This window comes from Stylophora pistillata, chromosome 3 (genome assembly GCF_964205215.1).
Source record: "Stylophora pistillata chromosome 3, jaStyPist1.2, whole genome shotgun sequence".
Lineage (NCBI taxonomy): Eukaryota > Metazoa > Cnidaria > Anthozoa > Scleractinia > Pocilloporidae > Stylophora > Stylophora pistillata.
The window spans coordinates 3,078,143-3,098,938 of record NC_142521.1 but is presented as its reverse complement, the minus strand read 5'-3'; the positions used below and the strand labels follow the sequence as shown (position 1 = coordinate 3,098,938).

At 39.3% G+C, this 20,796-nt stretch overlaps 3 protein-coding genes and 1 pseudogene across 3 annotated transcripts; 2 read left to right on the top strand and 2 right to left on the bottom strand.

The window, feature by feature from the left end:
- The first annotated feature begins 692 nt into the window (after window positions 1–692).
- On the top strand, window positions 693–4,660 carry LOC111330491 (uncharacterized). The gene is made up of 3 exons (XM_088751852.1): window positions 693–1,273; window positions 1,500–2,356; window positions 4,079–4,660. Exons 2-3 carry the CDS (start codon window positions 1,693–1,695, stop codon window positions 4,453–4,455), a joined length of 1,041 nt encoding a protein of 346 aa, XP_088607978.1. The 5' UTR covers window positions 693–1,273; window positions 1,500–1,692; the 3' UTR covers window positions 4,456–4,660.
- Window positions 4,661–5,267: 607 nt separating this feature from the next.
- LOC111330494 (cytosolic iron-sulfur assembly component 2B) lies at window positions 5,268–9,398 on the top strand. Its single transcript, XM_088751855.1, has 4 exons — window positions 5,268–5,425; window positions 6,271–6,474; window positions 7,609–7,654; window positions 8,230–9,398. The coding sequence occupies exons 1-4, from the start codon at window positions 5,303–5,305 to the stop codon at window positions 8,325–8,327; spliced, it is 471 nt and encodes a 156-aa protein (XP_088607981.1). The 5' UTR covers window positions 5,268–5,302; the 3' UTR covers window positions 8,328–9,398.
- Window positions 9,103–14,341, bottom strand: LOC111330493 (ankyrin and armadillo repeat-containing protein). Its single transcript, XM_022935359.2, has 2 exons — window positions 11,606–14,341; window positions 9,103–10,681 (listed from the first exon to the last, which is right to left on the bottom strand). Exons 1-2 carry the CDS (start codon window positions 13,846–13,848, stop codon window positions 10,486–10,488), a joined length of 2,439 nt encoding a protein of 812 aa, XP_022791094.2. The 5' UTR covers window positions 13,849–14,341; the 3' UTR covers window positions 9,103–10,485.
- Window positions 14,342–18,870: 4,529 nt separating this feature from the next.
- Window positions 18,871–20,165, bottom strand: LOC148734105 (uncharacterized; annotated as a pseudogene).
- Window positions 20,166–20,796: the final 631 nt, after the last annotated feature.

The following is a 20,796-nucleotide window of genomic DNA, read 5'->3' as shown; positions in this document are numbered from 1 at the left end:
AAGAACAAAACCAATGTCGATAGCCATGCAGGTGATTAATTTGTGAAAGCTAATTATATTTTCCACCTTTTCTGGCGACATGATTAAAAGTCTGTTTCGCAGGTTCGCGGGAATTGAACCAGTTTTTGCGCACAAACATTAAAAGCTATCTTTAAGATGGCCCGTTTTTTTAAACTCGTCGTCGAAAGTTTAGAATTAAAGTAGAAAACAAAGGTTATTAACGCATATTTGTCAATAAACGCTAAATCAGTTTTACTCCAGAGGGGAATTTCTGTGTTATTTCCATCTTAAAAATGCCCTAAAAAAATACTACGTTTATTCAAAAAATTTAAAGCGTCGAACATTATTGTTTGCTGCCGGTTTATTTTGGCGTTTTTGATTGATCTGTTTTCACGATCATGTCAAGAATGCATTTTTTACTGAGAGATGCCGAAAAAGGGAAAGAAATATAGATTCGTAAACAGCCGGCCTGAGTTGCGTGTTAACTGGCGTCTCGCTGCGCTGAGTGCATGGTTTGCTGCCGGGGTTATTGACATGTTATTGACATGTTTGACAACTACCTGAGTGCATGGTTTGCTGCCGGGGTTATTGACATGTTTGACAACAGCCTGAGAACACGGTATAAAAAAAGGTGCTTGGTTAAAGCTTCACAAGTACCAGGTTTGTCAAGACCAAAAGGTAAGCGAGATTTAGCTATTGATTTATCAGAATATTAATCGTTCGGTGAACTTCCGATTCGTCTTATGTGTCTCATTATATTGTGGACTTCATGATCAGATGAAAACAACCACTCAACTTTTAAGTGATCGAAAGTAAATAAAGCTTTCTTTTAGTGAGTTTTATTTACCATTCGTATCGATGTGAAGTCGTGTTTATGTTGCCCGTACTTTTTTCCGTCGTATAAAAGAAAATCTTATTCAAATTTCTGTTATCGAAAATGATATATAAAAATGTGCACACTCTCAAATTGAACAAAACAACGAATTCAGAACTCACAAATAGACTTGAAAGCGTACTTGAGATTTTATAAACTATTCAAATATATATCACCTGCACTAAAATGTTTATGAAACAAGTAATAATTTCTCAGCGGTGTGCCTGATTTTTACGAATAAACTTGAGTTGAATCACAACAACACGACATATTACACAACAAGAGCAAGACAGAGCTGAGAGTCATCTCAACGTAACCACACAAAATCAGACTTACTCTTCGGTTTATTTCTTCTACTCACTGGTGGTAAATTGTCCCGTGTAACTGGATCATGTTAATGTAAGTTTTTAAAATTAGAAATGCAAATCGTTAGCTTATAAATGAGGAATCATGCTCCAGCAAGATCTATCTACAAAACTTTGGGTCAAAACAAGTTACAACAACCAGATACCCAATTTATATCGGAGTCCGGCAGTTAGTTTAATGCTGTTACTCATTTCACTTGCATTTTCTCCCTGGCATTAAATTCCCCGTTGAACCGTAGACATTTTTGTTTACGTTGCAGGTCAAAAATAAAAGCAAAGAAGGAGAGTGAGAAAATAGTAATCCTATCCGAGTTTCAAACAGTTAAACAGGCTACAAGAACCAAATGATTTAGCGAAAGAAAAACATTCTCTAAAAATCACTTGAGAAGAAAGCGAAAGATTTAGAAGCAGTTCGACTCATTACCTCGTGATTTGTTAATAAAAACCTTCGAAATGCGCGAGAGAAACATTTTGCCCTTTTTAGGCGAGAAAATGAATGATTACAAGAAATCGTCGCAGGGAATTAAAGTACTTGATTCAATTCCTGAGAGCGACATTGGGGCCTCTAGTCGTCTTCCCCGTTTCTGTTATAACAAGAGTGTCAGCGAATGCAAAAAGCAGGGATTAGAGCACAAAACTGAGAAGTGGTCTAAGAGCTCGTCAAACGGCGTGAATCTTCCCAAGTTAGAGAACAGATCCCCCGCCGCTCCTCATCTTGAAAGAACGATAGGTTCACCCAACCCAACTGGTTTTTTAAACGTGGCAAACATTCCTTTCTCTCCACGTGAAAACACCGGCGATAAATTTAAAAAGGAACCAGGCATCAATTGCGAAGACTATGTCATGTATGAACCAGCATGTACAGCTGCTAACTTGGCGACGACGAATATCGAGCTCTCTCGGTACGCTTTCCGCTCGTCTCTGGAAAGAATACCTGAGACTGATGGAGAAAGATTCTTAAGCGCCCATTCCAAGGAGAAATTGCACAGCGCCGATGTAGAGAATAAAGAACCTAACACATCAGAGAGAAAAACAAGTAAGAGGAGAGAAACCCAACCTAGTAGTTTGAAAAACGTCGATCTCTTCCACCAACAAAGACAACACTTGGCTCGTAAAGGTCCACCCATCCTCGGAGACCCAGGGGCAGTGAGTCGATTTCAAGTTAAGGGCAGAAGAGCCCCTGGGGACATTGTCTTACAAGACTAGTTCCAAACGGTCGCAGTCGTTCTGGCATCTGATTGGTGCCAGAAAATCTTTGTGTTTTTCTGCCCAATCAGAGTGAAGTGTCGTTTGGAGTCCTTTCGTGTGTTCTAACACGCACATATTCAACAAGCTCTGTTGCTCGCTACGTTTGTTTGGGCCGTGCGACGAAGCTTTGCCCGAGGTGAAAAGTTTCAGTCTCAGCAACACAATGTAAGAGAAATCGATCAGATTGTCCGCGAAATCTTACCGGAAATTATACTGAATACTTTCGCAGGTATCACAAGAGAACGAGTTTAAAAGTTTGCGAGGTTCGTATAAAACATAATGGTTGCAAGCATTGATATGTCGCTTTAAACGTTAGATGAGATGTAAGCCTAAATCTTTCAAGATTTTTTTGTATAATTTGCTGTCACTGAAACTTTTCCGATCCCGTGAAGCTATTTCGTCGCACGGGCCACGCAGGTATGTCGAGCAACTGGCGCTTACGCATTTTTTTGTGCACGCCCGGCAAAAATCTAATCTAATCTTCGCTTAAAAAATTGAAAAGAAAAGCTAAACGTGGTAACTTTTGTTTATTAGATGTGGGTAGATAACCCTGTACTAAGCTGACATTTACAATAAAGCAAGCTCGCCCTTTCCATCCAATATTTCTTTGTCTTTGGTTTTGTTTTCCCCAATGAAAGCAGAATCGATTCCCAATGATCAAAGGTAATTAACTTGGTTTTCAACAATCGACTAAAGAGGTGAGGTGACAATGACCAAGGGATTAGAAGAGAGGCCGTGGCCTTTCGAGCTCAAGAATTTGAACACTCAACGCAGCAGTTGAAAGATTAACTTTCTTCAAACCCCTTCGGTAACTGTCCGAAAACATATCTCCTTTCCACGATGTTCTCGATGATTAGTTTTTGTTCAGATTTTAATTAGCTAATCGGAAACACAGCTAAGCTTTCTTTAAGCGCTTGCTGGAGGTCGTCCACGTACTTAACGTTCTCTGCAAGTTTGGCCATATTTTAAAGACTTTACTACAAAGCAACGATTAGAATTTGGCGCGCACAAAAAGCTACGTAAGCGTAAGCGCCAGTTGCTTGACATACCTGCGTGGCCCGTGCGACGAAATAACTTCACGGGATTGAAAAAGTTTCAGTCACAACAAATTGTACAAAAAAATCTTGAAAGATTTAGGCTTACATCTCATCTAACGTTTAAAGCGACATATCAATGCTTGCAACCATTATGTTTTATACGAACATCGCAAACTTTTAAACTCGTTCTCTTGTGATACCTGCGAAAGTATTCAGTATAATTTCCGGTAAGATTTCGCGGACAATCTGATCGATTTCTCTTACATTGTGTGTTGAGACTGAAACTTTTCACCTCGCGCAAAGCTTCGTCGCACGGCCGAGACAAACATAGTGAGCAACAGAGCTTGTTGAATATGTGCGTGTTAAAACACACGAAAGGACTCCAAACGACACTTCACTCTGATTGGGCAGAAAAACACAAAGATTTTCTGGCACCAATCAGATGCCAGAACGACTGCGACCGTTTGGAACTAGTCTTGTAAGACAATGTCCCCAGGGGCTCTTCTGCCCTTAACTTGAAATCGACTCACTGCCCCTGGGTCTCCGAGGATGAGGTCCACCCACAAGGGTTTTAGTTTTCTACAAACTTACGGAAAGTCGACCCGGAACGCCTAACTCTTTTAGAAAATCAAGTAAGGCGACTGAAGATTTATTTTTTCCCAAAATTGTTTTGTACCAGTGGGAAGTCCATGAGCAGCCAAAGATAAATAAAGCTCTCCAATCACGCAAATACCCCAAGAGATTACCTCTGTTACACAAGATTCCTACAGCTCCACAGGACAACCAGCCTATCGATGGTGACGACAAGGCTGATGAGAATGATACCAAAATACCACAGAGCCCTCTGTCAAAAATACCACATCCGCCTCCGCCTACTCCGCGGTCCCAAACATGTCCTCCAAGCTCGTCAGGGAATATTGCTGATAAATAATGTATAAGTGATAGTATAACTATTCCAGTCCTAAATAAAAAAGAGATACGGCCATTTCTTTTATTTTCCATTCACTCCGATATCTGACTGACTCAGTCATATTTTGCTGTTTTCAAAAAAGCAAATGAAAGAAGGAGTAATAAAAGAGAGAAAGCGGATACTGTGAGAAAGGGCAGAAAGAAAACGAAAAAAAAAAAAAAGTAAATTGAATAGAACAGAAGATTCACAGTTTGCTTTCTATAACCATTAAAGCCTTAACAAAACGAGGAAGATGGCTGATTTTGGAAAGACACGCGTATCGGTCTGAGCTTCTTTTAATAACACGTGATTATTGCTGTTGCGTTTTTCAAACATAATCTGACTGAGATGAAAAAGAAATCATGACATAAATACAAAGAATGAAGGTGTAAATGCATCAACTTTGAAAATAAACTTTCACTGCCTGGGTTCATAAAGATACTTTGCTTGACTACTACTAGAAAAGTCTTATCTTAATTATCACTCGAGTTCAACAAATAAGAATAAATAGGCCGGCTAGGGCTTCCTTTTTCAACTTTGTCATTTAGGTTATTTCCTAAGTTGAAGTATGGTCACATATAAATTAGGATCTAAATATGCGTAAAAACCATCTGCTTTCCTCAGTGACTTTGTAAAACGTATTTCCACCCAATAAAACATTTTCCTTGAATTAAACATACTCTTATTATTTCCTGCCATATCCTCTCTACGGTTGCATGCATTTTGATAAGTAAGTGGCACAAATCAGACAGGGATTATTTTCGTTCCGGAAAAAACCTGGAACTAGTGCAAGAACAGTCCCATCATTCCAGAGGAAGAGGTGTTCAAAATGGCGACAACTTTGGAAAACGCCAACCCGACTATTTTCCTGCAGAAAACGGAGCGGGAAGTTCTTCCTGACGAAGAAAATGAGGACATTGTGGACAAGATTGATGGACGAGAAGTATTTGATATCCTTAAACAGTGGGCTTCTTTAATAATTTGATCCGTTTTGTAGTGCTTTCGTTTTATCGTCTTAGCTGTCACGGTGCAGACAGTGCTCCATTTGATAGTTGTAAGTTAAGGATTTTCTTTTCAGGCAGGGATCGAGCCATGGAGCCATACTTGTTAGACTCTGTATACTTCTACCAAATTGTGGTGTTGAATGGGAGGGGGGGGGGGGGACTTCGTCTATTCATCTGGAAGTGGATGTAGCCCAGGGCCAAGTTGTTCAAAGGTGGGTTAAGGTAACACAGTTTAGTGTGAAATTTGATTTCAGATCTGAAAGCTTTAGAAGAAAATTCAGTTAAGTTCCATTTGTTTACAATTTGATGGTTAAATGCTCTTAAAAGAATTGGTAGCATCATCCCAAAACGGCTTTTGAACAGAGAAATATAGAAACCTGGATTAAAAATTTAGCCCTGGCTTAGTGCTAATCGACCTTCGAACAACTCGGCCCAGTTCTGGATATGAGTCGATCAACATTTTTTTGAAGTAGTGACTGAAAAGCTGTTGAGAAACTTTTTTTTTAATATGTAAATGTTCAGTTTTTATTGTAAAAAAAGTTTATAGCACACATACATCAATGAATCGGTTACCGCCAGTCAGCATAAAATGATGCTAATATTGCTAGAAAACTGCAATTGCTCACTACAAGCCCCTTTATTGGAAAAAGAAGGCACTTTGTCCAGTTGTGCTGACTAGAACTTGTATTTGATATTTGACTTAAACTGTTGACTTTGATGTGACTTGGCAAAAAATTAATAAGTGATCTGGCTACAATGAAACATTCCTTTTAACCTTAACTGAAGTGAACATCTGATTCGTTCTATCAATGATCCTGAACATCCCCTCACTCTGGAGCAGCTGAATGTTGTGGAGCAGTCTTTAGTAGAAGTGGATGATGCAAATAATTATGTGAAAATTCAGTTCACCCCGACAATTCCTCACTGTAGCATGGCAACCCTGATTGGTTTGGCAATACGAGTCCAGCTTCTTAGATCACTGCCTGAAAGATTCAAGGTACAATATAATGTTGGTAGATCTGACTCTGTGTTAATTGAATCCATTTGGTTAACTCAGATTTCTCCTGTTTGGGCATAAATCCCTGTGTTCTCAACCTGACGTTATTCTGTATTCAAAAGCTCTCTTTGGGGAACTTGTTGGTTGCAGCAATAGAGTAATTATATTTATTATCCAACTGTGCTTTGTAAAATACAAATAACACGTGAGACATGTACAAATATCACACGGTATTTGTACTCCAGAAATATCTGCGAAATTTGCATGCATTGAAATAACAATTTGGCGTGTTGAATAATAAATCTCTTATTAGACATTTTGTTGAGTAGTATCACTGGGTATTTTTACTTGTAGTATTTTGACTTTTCCTACACACTCGTCAAAATACAGCACAACTCATAAAAAATATTCAGTGATGCTACACAACACAACTCCCAATAAGATATATATTTGAGATGGAATGACTGTTTGCTCTTCAGCACTAAATTTGTACTCAACCCCTGTTAACGGAGCTAATGATATGCATGAAAAAATTTTGCCCATCTGGCTGAAAAAGAGTGCATTCTTCATTTACAGAAGTGCAGATTACAGATACTGTGTGCTGTCAACATTTTGTCTGTCTTGACTCTCTGTGCGCCTTTTTTGTGTAAATTATTAATAAGCAACAATATGATTTCTCATGCAATTTGGTGTAAGTAAGCATTAAATTTTATAAGTTTTTCAGAGACTACTAATTGCAATTTTGTTGTCTTTGAAAAATTTACTCATGTTCATCAATACTAAATTGCACTTGAAATTTTGTTATTGCCTATACTTATTCTGAGTTCACCTTGAAATTGAAACTTTTCTCTGCAAGTTCAATATTTCTGTAAGTACATTAGAAATAGCGAGGTTCTTAATGTTTTAGAAGAAAAAAGAGAAGAGGTGAAACAGTTTTTTAAGAGAGTAAGTCAGTTTAAGTTATAAATCGAAGTACGTTGTATGGCATTCATGATATTTAATGCTAAAATTTCTCAAGTAAAAAAATTCTCTTTCACTCACCAAGCACTGAGGAGTACTTCTACAGATTATTGGTATTCAAGAGTCATGGTTATTTACTTTTTCATTCAGTAATATTCATTCATTATTCTCCAGGTTGATATCAGCATAACTCCTGGTACCCATGCCTCAGAAGATGCAGGTAATGTCTGAATATTTTTTTTTATTTATTATTTTTATATATATCCAGTGTGGGCTACCTTAACAGACAGATCCAGTGACTACCCAGGCATGCTTAATCCAAAGTGAACTCCAATAAAACTTAGTATACCTTGTTACTGTACAATAAAATTGTCAAAGAAAAAGACAAAAGTGAAAAAGAAAAAAGCTAATTACAAATTAATTAAGGAAACTGTATTTCCCATGTCAGGGTTAAACCTTTATTAATGATGTGTCCACTGATTCAAAAAATAAAAAAAGGAAAGGAAAATATTATAATTTCAACTTATTAAGTAGTTGAAATTAACTTACTAATCAATACTAATTTTCTCAAGTGTAAGGAAATTGGAACTATAGGATTTAGTTCCGTAGTAGTTCCTATTAAACTTTTCTTTCTTTTTTCACTGTTTTTCTCTGACAGCATTACACCAACATTTCCTTCAAATGAGTTGGCATCATTGTTTATTTCAAAGAGTTTATGACACTCTCATTATAGTGCTGTATTCTAATGTTTGTCTTGTCTTCATGCATTCCCTCACTCCTTTGTTTCTTCTTTAGTGAACAAGCAGCTGGCTGATAAAGAAAGAGTTGCTGCAGCTTTGGAAAACACTCATTTGTTGGAAGTTGTAAATCAGTGCCTTACAGTGCGCCACTGAGGTGGCTCATCATATTTGTAATGAGTAAAAAAAAATGTCTATGGCTGCAAAAATTGCACAGAGGGATATCCAAGGCAGTAAGTCAGCTTTTTACAGTTTGCCATGACGGGTGGCAGCTCCAAGTATGATCTTCATGTATGTGCCTAACTGATTTGGAAGGTATTACAGTACTATATGATCACTAGCCTTAAAAAATGTTGGCACACCCAAGCAGAAGTTTCTCACCCTCCATCTAGGTCAAATTTAAAAACATAAAAAAAAACCTAGAGGTTAACTTTGCAGCAACACTGATATAATTCAAATATCTATGATTTAATTAAATAAACATCGGCACAAGATAGGTCTTCCCAAACATCAAGTACCTGTAGGATGCAGCTGTTGTTTACCAGTAGTCTAGTCTTATCACCCAGGGGGGGGGGGGGGTATCTAAATTCCAGGACCCCTAGAAAGGGGCTTATTGTGGTGGGTGATGGGAATATCAATAGTAAACTGAGGGCCAAAGTGCAAGTCATTATTTCCCCCCTATACTGTCACCCAAATTTAATGAATTAAGTACAAAAACCTATTACTGGTATATTTAAAATGGAAACCACAGCAGGGTTTTAATTCAAAGTCCATTTTGTACAGCAAGTAACATAACCTAGTCAGCTTGAAGGATAAAACATCAACCCACTTTACAATTTTTGACTATGGGGAGAAGGGAGGAGTGCTCAGTACAAAATTAAAGCACTAGATCTTTTTGGCAGTACATATAGGTTGAATAGGTAGTCACAGACTCTATCTCTATCTCTTTTTATTATAAGACACATTATGGTCTGCTTTGTACAAATTACTTTATGTAGTTGTTAAAAAGCTCACATCATTATTTACCCGATGGTATGAAAGTTACAAATCGAGAACTTTTAAATTCATACCTACACGTATTATCTCAGTTTGTAAAATGTTTGAATCATATTTTCCTGTAAATGTACGTTAAAAGAATGAGTTATGTTTGAAAAGCCTTATAGTTGTAGAGAATCCAGTTTAAATAATACATACAAGATATCAGAATAAATATGTTGTTCAACTTGAGGACTTTCAAAGTTTTTTTTTCTTAATTTGGACAACCATTTTAAAATATGTTAAAGGTCAAACAAGCGGGAGAAACAGTTGTTCAAACACAAAAATGCAGCACTAAGAGTGTAAATTTGCTGAAAACCTCATCACCTTTAGTTAATTTTTTTTATTCACTGGAATCATCACAGACACAACATACTCTCCAATGCTATTGAATAATTGAATAAATGAAACCTAATAACATATAAAATCAAATTGTTCACGATTATTGCACTCTAACATTCCCCACAGAGAAATACTCTTTGTAGAGGTCTGCTTACTGAAATTGGTCCAAACAAATTTGTTATTAATAAAAAAACGTCAATATTTAACAATTATTCACCGAAGGCGAGGTGAATAATTGTTTCAGTTTAATTTCAGAGCTGAATAGAGAATTTCCTAAAATCATAACATTTTAGTAACATTTATTAACATTTTATTTTAACATTTTATATAAACTGTGTGGAGTGGTTTATATAGCGTCATATAAGGAACTGCTCGGCCAATCAGATTGCTGGAAACTCTGCTCAGCTCTGAAATTATACTAAAATGTCATTATACTACAGTATCAATACAATAACTATGTATGCAATTCTATGTGACTTGAAAGCTCAAGGAATAATTCTTGCTCTCTAAATCTCAACTGTGCAGGTATGCACAACTCATGAGACATTTTCAGAGACATTAAAACTTATTCATAGAGGGCTGTTGAATAATTTGAACCATTTAGAAGCACTTGGGATGTTCAAGAAAATGAAGAAAGAGTCAGAAGCACAAATGCAGCAGTTCTCTTTGGTTCATATGACATCATGCAGCTTACATGAGTCTCTATTCAGAACAACAATGCACTTCATGATTGTTGCCACAATTAGCTGAAAAAATTCGCAAAACTCTTTATGGTTTATGCTGATTATTACGGAATCCCTACCACTGTCAATTTTTTACTGTACTGTTTTTTTAAACAAAGCTTTTTCTGATGAATGTGTTCTTAGCTCACAATGAACTTCCTTACTACATTTCAAGCCTAGCATTTTCATCTAAGGTTAACTATTTTCAATTTAAATTATGATATTGGAAGTCTCAAAATTGTGCCAGTTCTCATACTAGTTGTGGCAGATAATTTTCTTTCAGGCAATCCATCTGAGGCAATCCCTGGTGATTCGTTAGTGCTTGTTACTGTAAATGTTTGTTCAGCATCCAGAGCAAAATGAGCTGTTACCATCTTCTGACCCACTGAGAGAAAGGGATCAGGTTTTTTCCTAAAAGGAAAAAGAAATCAAACATTCACCAACCAAAGAATAATTTTTAAACTACTGTATCTCAACATGTGAATCACTTAAACTACATGCATTTCTGATAAAAATAAGTGAAATTGCTGATACTCATTTCTTACTGACTAAATATTGGATAAAAAAGTTTACTTTATTAAGACAAGTGATGTACATGGAAATGCATTCATGTCCTTTTTTTTATCTTTTATTTATAAGTCAGAATATATTCTTTGAAAATTTATTGTTTAATTCTGTTGGGCTTGGTTGTAATGACTTTTTCAGAAGAAAACTCTACCTATTTTAGCAAAAGAAAAGATGAAATGAAAGTCAACATTTCAATGAGCTCAAAACTTTTTCAGACTACATGTAACTTAAAGAGAAAAGGTCTCTGCTTGAAAGGACTAAATAACCAAATCCCGTTTGTCTCATTGTGCAGCATAAATAATGTTCTTTTACAAACTAGTAACCTCATTTATTTGTAAATCAATTGACATGTCATGTACATGTCAGACAGAAAACTTAAAAATGATTAGGTGCGATAAATTGGCCAATAGGATGGATTCCCTACCCATTTGAAGTTTTGATTTGGAAATAAATGAAAATGAAAGCCTGCATAGCCAACAGTCTTACAAAGCAATGTTCTGCAAAATCACTGGGTGTCTGAAGACTCGTGTCTATTAAAAAATTTGGGAGCTCCTTGCTCAAAAAAGCTTTTAAATAAATTAGAGTTGTTCTAATCAAACAGGTTGCCCTAAAGGAAAGTTAGAAGCCTGTGAGACTTGGGTTCAGTACTAGAGCAGAAGTGCAGCCCTGTCTCACTGTAACTTTTATGTGCAGTTATCATGAGGGATATGGTACAATCAGATAAACAATAAAGCACAACATTTGGTACAAAAAAATATGTTCACTCACATTATGGGAGGAAGACCAATCCTCTTGCAGTGTTGCCATCTCTCAACAAATTGTCGAGACAGTTTCACTTTTCCTGCATGAAACTGAATCACTTCATAAAGAAAAGGATCATGTCGGCACAAACTTAGCAGCTGTCTCTCCCCTATGCTGTCATAGCTCAAGTATCCCAGGGCTACTGCTGCTGCTGCCTGCACAGTTTCGTACTGTGATGTCAACAGTTTGCCGAGTATGGGGATAGTTCCTATGGAGATAATGGCACCTGGAATTCCTGCTCTTGAATGAGCAAGTCCTCCAATAAAATTTGCAGCAGCACATTGGATGTCTTCAGTAGCTGAGTCAAGAAGTGATACCAACATTTTAATTCCAGTTGCTGAGGTCAAGGATTGGTCCTCATCTGGAATAATCCGGGATAAAACCACCACTTGAAATGCTGTATAGGTAGCCAACCTTTCATTTTTCTGCTCCAAGAACGGAACAAAGGTGTGGTACCTTACTCCCCCAGACATAGCAATATTTCTTTGGTTTGCCACATTGTTGTAAGCAAAAACAGAGAGCGCAGCTCCAGCAAGAAGGTGCACCTCTTCATCATCATTGTAAAGCTGTCGCAGAATGTGAACAAAACTGAAGTCTTTATGATCCAATGTTGCTTTCATGTTGGTAGAGTTTCTCAAACAAACACAGCCAAGAGTATAGGAAGCTTCTGCTTTGATAATATCCTGTCTTGCTTGCACCATGTATCTGATCAGAAGTTTCAGGCCCCCTTCCCTGGTAACAGCATCTTGATTTTGGATATGAGGTCTGAAGCTAAGGCACAGACACAGTGCACGCAATGTCTGAAGCACACTTAAGATGATGTATGCCGGTGTCATGGATTTCCCCAAAAGACGAACCAATGGCATCACACCATTTGCTTGGGCAATTTCATCTCTTTTATTTCTGACACCCTCAGCAAGAACACCAAGAGCTTCTGAGCCAATGAAATGTAAGTTCTCTGATAAATTCTCGGAGAGAAATTCAATAAGGAGGTTAATTCCAATTTCTGCTGCAATTGACCGTCTTTGTGCATTCTTTTCCCCAGCAATTGCCCAGAGAGCTCCTGCTGTGAGTGTTCTTAAATCGGCTGCTCGAGATCGCTTTAACAGTCGCATCAGCATCATAACACATCCATGTTCTGTTACAACTCTCTGATTGCCCTCATTGCCTTCTGCTAGAGCATGGATCCCTTCAACTGAAGCAAATTGACATTCTCTTGATCGCAATCGCATCAATTCCATCAATGGCTGTACTCCATTTTTAGCCACAAATGCATTTTGATTAGCCGTGTTTCCCTTGACCATAGCTCCCACAGTTTTAGCCACAGCTGCTAGCACATGCTTGTTTTTCACTGCTGTTAGCAAGCTGACCACTGAGTTCCATATTTCATTATTACTTCCCACAGTGGCTTGTACCTCAGAATTTGAGATGGATAACACCCTTAATGTACTTAGGGCTGATTCAACTACCTCTTCATCCTTAGTGTGCTGGAGTAACCTTACCAATGGATCTATTCCACCACTGCTAACTGTAGCCTCTTTATTTTCATCACTGTATGCCAAAGCCTCAAGCAGCCTGGTAGCAGGAAGATATACATCTCTTGGAGTGTCGGTAAGTTGCAAAATAATGGGAGGAACAGCTTTGTTCTTTGAAAGTTGTTCCTTGCCTCTTTCGTCCTTAACAAGATTCAGCAACACGGAAAGAGCAAAGACATTTGAATCCACGCTGGATAATGAATTTTTCAATAATCCTAAGAGAGCTTGGACTCCTCCGGCATTTAAAAACGATTCTAAAAGTTCAGAGTTTCCCTCATTCGTAAGTTCCACTAATGCTCTAGCGCACGATGTCTCGAGATCACCTACCGACAAGCCACGAATAAGATTTTTCCAGACTTCGAGATCTGGACTGTCCAGCTTTAAAAGATACTCCAAAACGCCAATGTGGCCCTTCAATGCTGCCAGCTCCACAGCGCCAAACAGTTTTCGATCCTTAGCTTTGAGATTGGCGCCCAACTCTTCCGCCAGAAGTTGTATAGTGTCAACATGGCCGTTCACACACGCTAGTAGAAAGGGAGTCAGCTGTTGTCCATCTTGAGTCTCAAGCTCCAGTTGGTCTTCTCTCGATTTTATGAAACGACTAACACTCTTGTAGTAGCCATTGTAAGCTGCGTGATGTACATGAGCCCAACCATTTTCATCAAATTCATCCATGTTTACATAAGTAGAGCTGGACTACTCAACACGTTTACACAGCGGGGCTCGTCCTAAAGCTCAAAATTATATCTTATACAGGTGTATTCCAGCAAAAAATACCTTGGAAGCCAGATGAAACGACGTTTCGCTGGGTCAAGGTCCCCATGATCTCATTCCTGGTCCAAATTTTATGAAAACTACAAGTGTTGTCAATCGAGCTGTTCAGTTGCTAACGAAGGTTGCTACGCGCATGAAAAGAACGATCAATCGCCAAGTTGACTTCGATGTCACCGTTCATCCGTTCGTTCGTTATCTCTTATATAAGCTCAACTTTCTTGCTAATTCGGAAACACTTTACCCATTTATCAAGAAAAAAACAATGCGTGGAAATGTGCAGAAACGGCATTCAAAAGTTTATAACCTTTCCAAATGAATCATAAATTATAAATGAGTAAGACGATGTGATTGGTCAGTTATATTGATCGTTCTCTTTGTTCATCAGTAAAGTCAGATCTGGTTTAACTACTCATTAAACGAAACCTGATGCGCAGAGTTAAGTCACCTTTGTCAAATTACGATTAATATTTCTTTTTTAAACTAACTTTGAAGGTTTTCAGATTATTTTAGCAGGTGAAGCTCACGTATACGTCTAATCTTTGTCGCCTGCAGGAGAGAGAGGCGTAAGGGGTGGGTTGGGAGAAGATGATTTTGGCTTTGTCATGATAAAATCTACTTGAACCTTCGATAAGACAAGAGGAGAGGGCCATTAAGGGTTTCTGAATTCTACTGAGTACATGTAGCCAGTGAATGGAGGCACGACGCATACTTTTTTCGTTGCTGTCCCATAAACTCTCCCGGAAACTTAAAAATCATATATAATAACAACCAACCACCCCTTCCCCCTCCACGGCTCAGCTTGCGCTGACCGGTTTACTTTCCAAGACCCTAGACATATTCAAATGAAGCTTTCCTTGCTTAAAAAATGTGCCAGCTTGGCCAAAGCAGAGAAAATTTTTTTTTATCGGATGTGCAAATGCAAAAAGAGAAGAAGAAGGTGTTTCAGAGGTAGAATTTGAAATAATGATTGATCATTGGTTTTATGGAAATATTTTGTGCTTTGGAGATTAAACTACTTGAATCCCGCCAACTTTATATATATATATATATATAACTAACTGCAGACAGTACTTTTTTTTTTAAAATATAAAAGCCTGGAGACCAGGCGGTTTTATTTCGTCAATGATATCTATTTACAATTCTAATTGATTAAAGTATTCGAATTAAATTATGAGTTACTTAAGTATTTACAGGTCTCCATTAACTAATGACATTTTCTCTTACAGGCGGCACGAACAGCGCACGGGCTATAACAGCCCGGAGTAAGCGCCCACCTGTAAGAGCTAACAAAGTTCTATTTGCTATTTACAAAGAGTTTTGTCCCGACCATGTGGGGCGCAAACAGCGCGCGGGCCTGTAGCCCGGAGTAAGGACCCCTCATGGGCGAGGTTTAACAAGTTTTATTATATACAAAGGTTCAGGGGGGAGCAAGAGAGGGAAAGAAGACAGGTTTACCAGCATCGGCCGAACAAAATGCGTTTTTAAAAGACCAAAAATTCCTTAAGGTATCAGTGTCGCTGCTAAGAATTCTGAGTTGGACATCTTTTTTAATTAAGTCGATAATCGCGTTGGAGCTCAAAAGAGAACCTTCGAAGGTAGCTTTATTTCTGGCAAGCCAACACCAATATATGATGGTTGCCTTGAGAAAGTTAGATAAGGATATACTGGTGGTAGATTGGTCTAGGGAAAAGGGGTAATAGATAGAGGTAGGGGAGATAGAGAAGGGGGAGTCGAGTAGAACACGAAAAAGGGGAGAGAAATAGTCCCAGACTTTCACAACTCTGGGACATCCCAAGAAACAGTGTTCAATAGTTTCTGTTTTACCGCAGATCGCGCATTTGTCATTATTGATGTATCCCCAAGACTTTAGGAGATATCTTACGCGGATCATTCTATGGATCAATAGCCAAATTAGATCGTTCTTCTTGTTCTCAATTAGCTTTAGGCGAGACTTGCGCCACACCCAGGCCCAACGATTGATGGGGCGGTCCATAGCAGACGCCCAAAAACCGGAGCACCGGGATGCAGCGCAGACGGGGTCAAGCAACAAAAGATATAAATTCTTACTGGTGAGTAAATCAGGTAAGGCACCAGTTTTCTGATGCAAGGTACGGAAATTATCTAAACAAAGCCGGTAGTAATTGGAAGGAAGGAAGGAAGAGGGGCCAGAATTTGTGGGAAAAGAAAAACGGGGATCTAGAATAGTTAGCTTATGTCCTAAAAAATATCGAGCTAGGTAATGCCATTTGGATGTGCCAAAGTCATCTCTTAAACTGGAAAAAACAGAAAGGCGCAGGCTAGCGCACTTAGCTTTAAAATTAACGACGTTGAGGCCCCCAGAGGATGGGGGCGCACAGCAGCGATCGCGACTTACATTTTCCATTTTTCCTTTCCAGATAAAAGGCCAAATGATCGACTTAAAGCTATCGTGCACCCAACGGGGTGGGGGGATGACTTTAGCAACGTGCCATAAACGGCTTGCGCCTAAAGTGTTTACAATTAAGGTTCTACCGATAAAAGACAGGTCTCTTTGTTTCCAAAGATTTAGAACCGAACTTAGTTTGTCTAATTTGGCCCGCCAATTGTCGTCGTCGACATTGACGAGGCCGTTTGAGAAGTAAACACCAAGCACTCTCATTTTAGTGACCCATTTGAGGCCATAGGGAGATTCAATTCTAGTTCGCCATTTTCCTAACCACATTGCTTCAGATTTGGACGTGTTCAGTTTAGCGCCAGATCCTTGTTCAAATTTTGATACGACTCGGAGAAGTGAAGAAAGAGATCTTTCGGATTTTAAGATGCAAGTAGCATCGTCAGCGTACTGGGATATTTTATATTGAAGGCCCCCTGCTCCGGGGAGCAGGAAACCTTCAATATCTTTACAATTACGGATTTGCGTTGATAATACTTCTGAAACTAGCACATAAAGGAGAGGAGATAATGGGCATCCTTGTCTCACCCCTCTTCTTAAGTGGACAGGGGGGGACAGGGAGCCATTAACAATGATTCTAGAGAAGGCTTTAGAATAAAATAGTTCGACCCACCCACAAAAGGAGGGGCCGAAACCAAATTTACGCAATACTCTCATCATGAATTCGTGGTCAACTCGGTCAAAAGCTTTTTCTTGATCTAAGGAAATGAGAATACCTGGTTCATTAGTTTTGTCAATCATGTCAAGGGCATCACGAAGTAAGGCCAAATCTGAGAAGATAGTGCGGCCGACCACGCCGCACGTTTGGTCTGAATGCACGATGGAATTCATGACTTTTTTCAATCGTTCAGTGATGATTTTAGATGCTAACTTGTAGTCAGTGTTTAACAAGGAAATTGGGCGCCAATTTTTTGCGAGGCGTCGATCATCTTTTTTGTGGATGAGTCGTAGGAGGCCCTCGTACTGGCTATCCGCGAGGGAGCCAGCAAGAAAGGCCTCGTTCAAAACAGAAAGGAGAGATTCGCTCAAATCGTTCCAAAAACACGAGTAAAATTCTGTTGGGAGACCATCAGAACCGGGTGACTTGCCGGTCTGAAGGCCTTCCAATGCAGTAAGTAATTCTTTATTAGAAAAAGGGCCTTCACATAGATTGCGCTCATAATCAGTCAGTGAAAATTCGAGGTCGTCAATTATTTTAGTTTGAATTCGCATATCAAGAGGATCTTGGGTGAATAAATTCTTGTAGAAATTGGTTAAAATTCTTTCAAGATCATTTTGAGAATTTCTGAGAACACCGTTCTCGTCAAAAAAAGATTCAAAACTATTCATGTCAGCTCGTTTTTTCTCCAGACGGAAGAAATAGCGTGTTGGTTTCTCACCTTCTTCGAACCATTGTGCTCGGGAGCGGACTTTAGCTCCTTCGGCCTCTTTCGAGATCAGAGAGGACAATTGGCTTTCCAAATCGCTAATTACACCTGGGTTATTTAAGCGATTAGAATGTAAAGCGTTTTTAGCATGGGTTAATTGCTTAGTAATTAGGATTCTTTTGGCATTTGCTGTTCTCTGTTTACGGATACAGTATGAAATACTTGTTTTGCGGATTTCAATTTTTAGAGCATCCCACCATTCGCGAAGGGAGGCGAATTCGGGGATTTTAAGCTTAAAGTTGTTAATCGATTTTGACATAATGTTTTTAAATTCTACATCTGAGAGTAAAGAGCTGTTGAACTTCCAAATTCCAGGACCGTGATTAGAAGGGTTAGTCGTTAGTTCAATTTTTACAAAGTCATGATCGGATAGGTCGTATACGCATGGAAGAATATTACATTTCGTTACTAGGGTTAAGCCTTTAGCGACGAGAAAGCGGTCAATTCTAGATGCCTGGGTATGGTCTTTGTTAGACCAGGTGAAAGTTACTTTGCGCGGGTTGTTTTTGCGCCAAATGTCTGTAAGTGAGAAGTCAGCACAAAGGGATCGGAGAAGTTTTTGATCAGACAATAGGATGGCGGAACAATTTAATTTATCTAGGACATTGTCTACACAATTAAAGTCTCCCCCGATCACTAGATCCCCTTGGGGGAGAAAGTAATTGTGCAGACAAGAGAAAAAACTTTTACGATCCGAAATAGTATTGGGAGAGTAAATGTTTACTAAATTTAGTTTAGAATTATAGTAGTCAATGAGTAAGCTCAATATTCTTCCTTCGGAATCGGTCAAAAAACGGATAATTTTGCCTGGGAAGTTTAGAGAAAAGAGGATGGCAACACCGGCGGACCTGCCAGTCCCGAAGGACCACAGACATTTGCCGCGCCAGAGTATTTCGAATTCCTCCGCTTGTTTTTTGCATGAGACATGTGTTTCTTGTAAAAGGATTATGTCACAGTTTGAATAATTTAATTCTTGAATAACTTTTCGACTTTTACTGGAGGACCCGAGTCCTCGCACATTTAGAGAAATTATTTTAAGCTTACTCATTGAATATAAATAAAAAATTAATATCTGTACCGCCTTCTCCTAGGTTTAGCTTTCTCCCATCCATCATTATCAGTTTCGGAGCCAGAGTAGTCACGGCGGGAAGATCTATCGCGGTCATCGCGGCCGCGATAATAATCTCGATCGTTTCTATCTCTCTCTCTTCTGTCGTCTCCGGTCATCTCTTCGTTCTTCTCGATCGTCCCTCCCTCGCTCGTCTCTTCGTTCTCTTGGTCGTTCTCTTCTACCTTCGTCGCGTTGTTGTTCTCGTTGTTTCTCTTGATCTTGTTGTTTCTGTTGTTCTTGCTGTTTCTGCTTTTCTAGTAATTTCTGTTGTTCTTCTTGTTGTCGCTGTTGTTCTCTCTGTTGTTGTAGTTTTTTCTGCCTTTCTTCTCTTTCCTTGGCGCGCTGGGCTCGCTCTTGTGTCTTTTCCTCTTCAGTTTTAGGTGGCGTTGGCTCACTATCGACGTTCGCGCTGAAGAGCAGGAAGGGGCATTGAGGCATGGAATGGTTGTCCGCTAAACAAACGGAACATCTTGGCGAGTCTTTACATTCTTGAGCTCGATGCCCAGGGCATTCACAATTAAAACAACGGACTGCAGAGCAGTCTTTGGCCATGTGGTCAGTAGCTCCACAATTCCGGCAAGCTTTTGGCTGATTTGGGTACCATATTTTAATAGGTTCACCAGCTATGTTGATATTGGCAGGGATAGTTCGATGTAGCGCCATTCGAGCCGTTCTTACTCCATTCTCGATATGTTGTGCAATTTTGTCGCGCCGAAATGAAAGGACACGACCGTAGTGGCTGAGTCGGCCAATCACGGCAGTGTCGGGTAGTTCAGCGGGGGCTTCATGGATCTTGACGAGGACCAAACGATTTTCGCAGTCGCCCAAGAACACTTTGAGACCGGCAATCACGACAAAAGGTGTTTCAAGAGCGGCTTCTTTAGCTGCACGGCTCTTAAAAGTCACGATCCAAGATCTATTGGACGCCTTTCTCTGGATTCCGGTGATAGCGTCAATATCGATTTCTGCCGCGTCAAAAGCTTCGAGAATTATTTGCGATGTGACGATTGTATCAACGCTAAAATAAATAGAGCGATCCTTCGTGATTTTACTTTGACTAGGAGCATTCAAAAAAGGCACGGCCTTAAATTTCACACCCTTATTTTCCAGATTTTTCAGTACCTCAGGGATTTCGATTTCCACGTCTGCGTCCCAGGACTGTGAACCTTCTACCACGCTTGCGTCTACGACGTCTCCTGGATTCGCTGTCGAGTTATCGGTAGTAAACTGGCTGATATTTTCACTTCCCTGGCTGTCCATGTTGACCAATTGCTGCAAAAGCAAGAAAAATAAACTTTTCATAAGCCTTTTAACCCAAGAGGCCGAGAAGCTTATAACTGTTTCGGCCTTCTGGGCCTCATCAGTGCAGTGCTAATGCTAGGATGGGGGAGAACCGAGACGGTCACCCCAAACGACCCAACCTTTGTGGTGTCGTCTAAGCCATGCCAGAGTGCTCAAACTAGAGTAAACCAGCGAGCATGCGCAATTGCAACGGCAATGACTCATCTTAGATAGAGTGCTCAATTTGGACATGAAAGCAAAGCTTTGTATGCCAAAGAGCTATATATATATATATATATATATATATATATATATATATATAACTAACTAACTGCAGACAGTACTGTTTCGGCCTTCTGGGCCTCATCAGTGCAGTGCTAATGCTAGGATGGAGGAGAACCAATATGGTCACCCCAAACGATCCAACCTTTGTGGTATATATATATATTGCGCATGCTCGCTGGTTTACTCTAGTTTGAGCACTCTGGCATGACTTAGACGATACCACAAAGGTTGGGTCGTTTGGGGTGACCGTCTCGGTTCTCTCCCATCCTAGCATTAGCACTGCACTGACCTGATACTTACCTGACGCGGGTTAG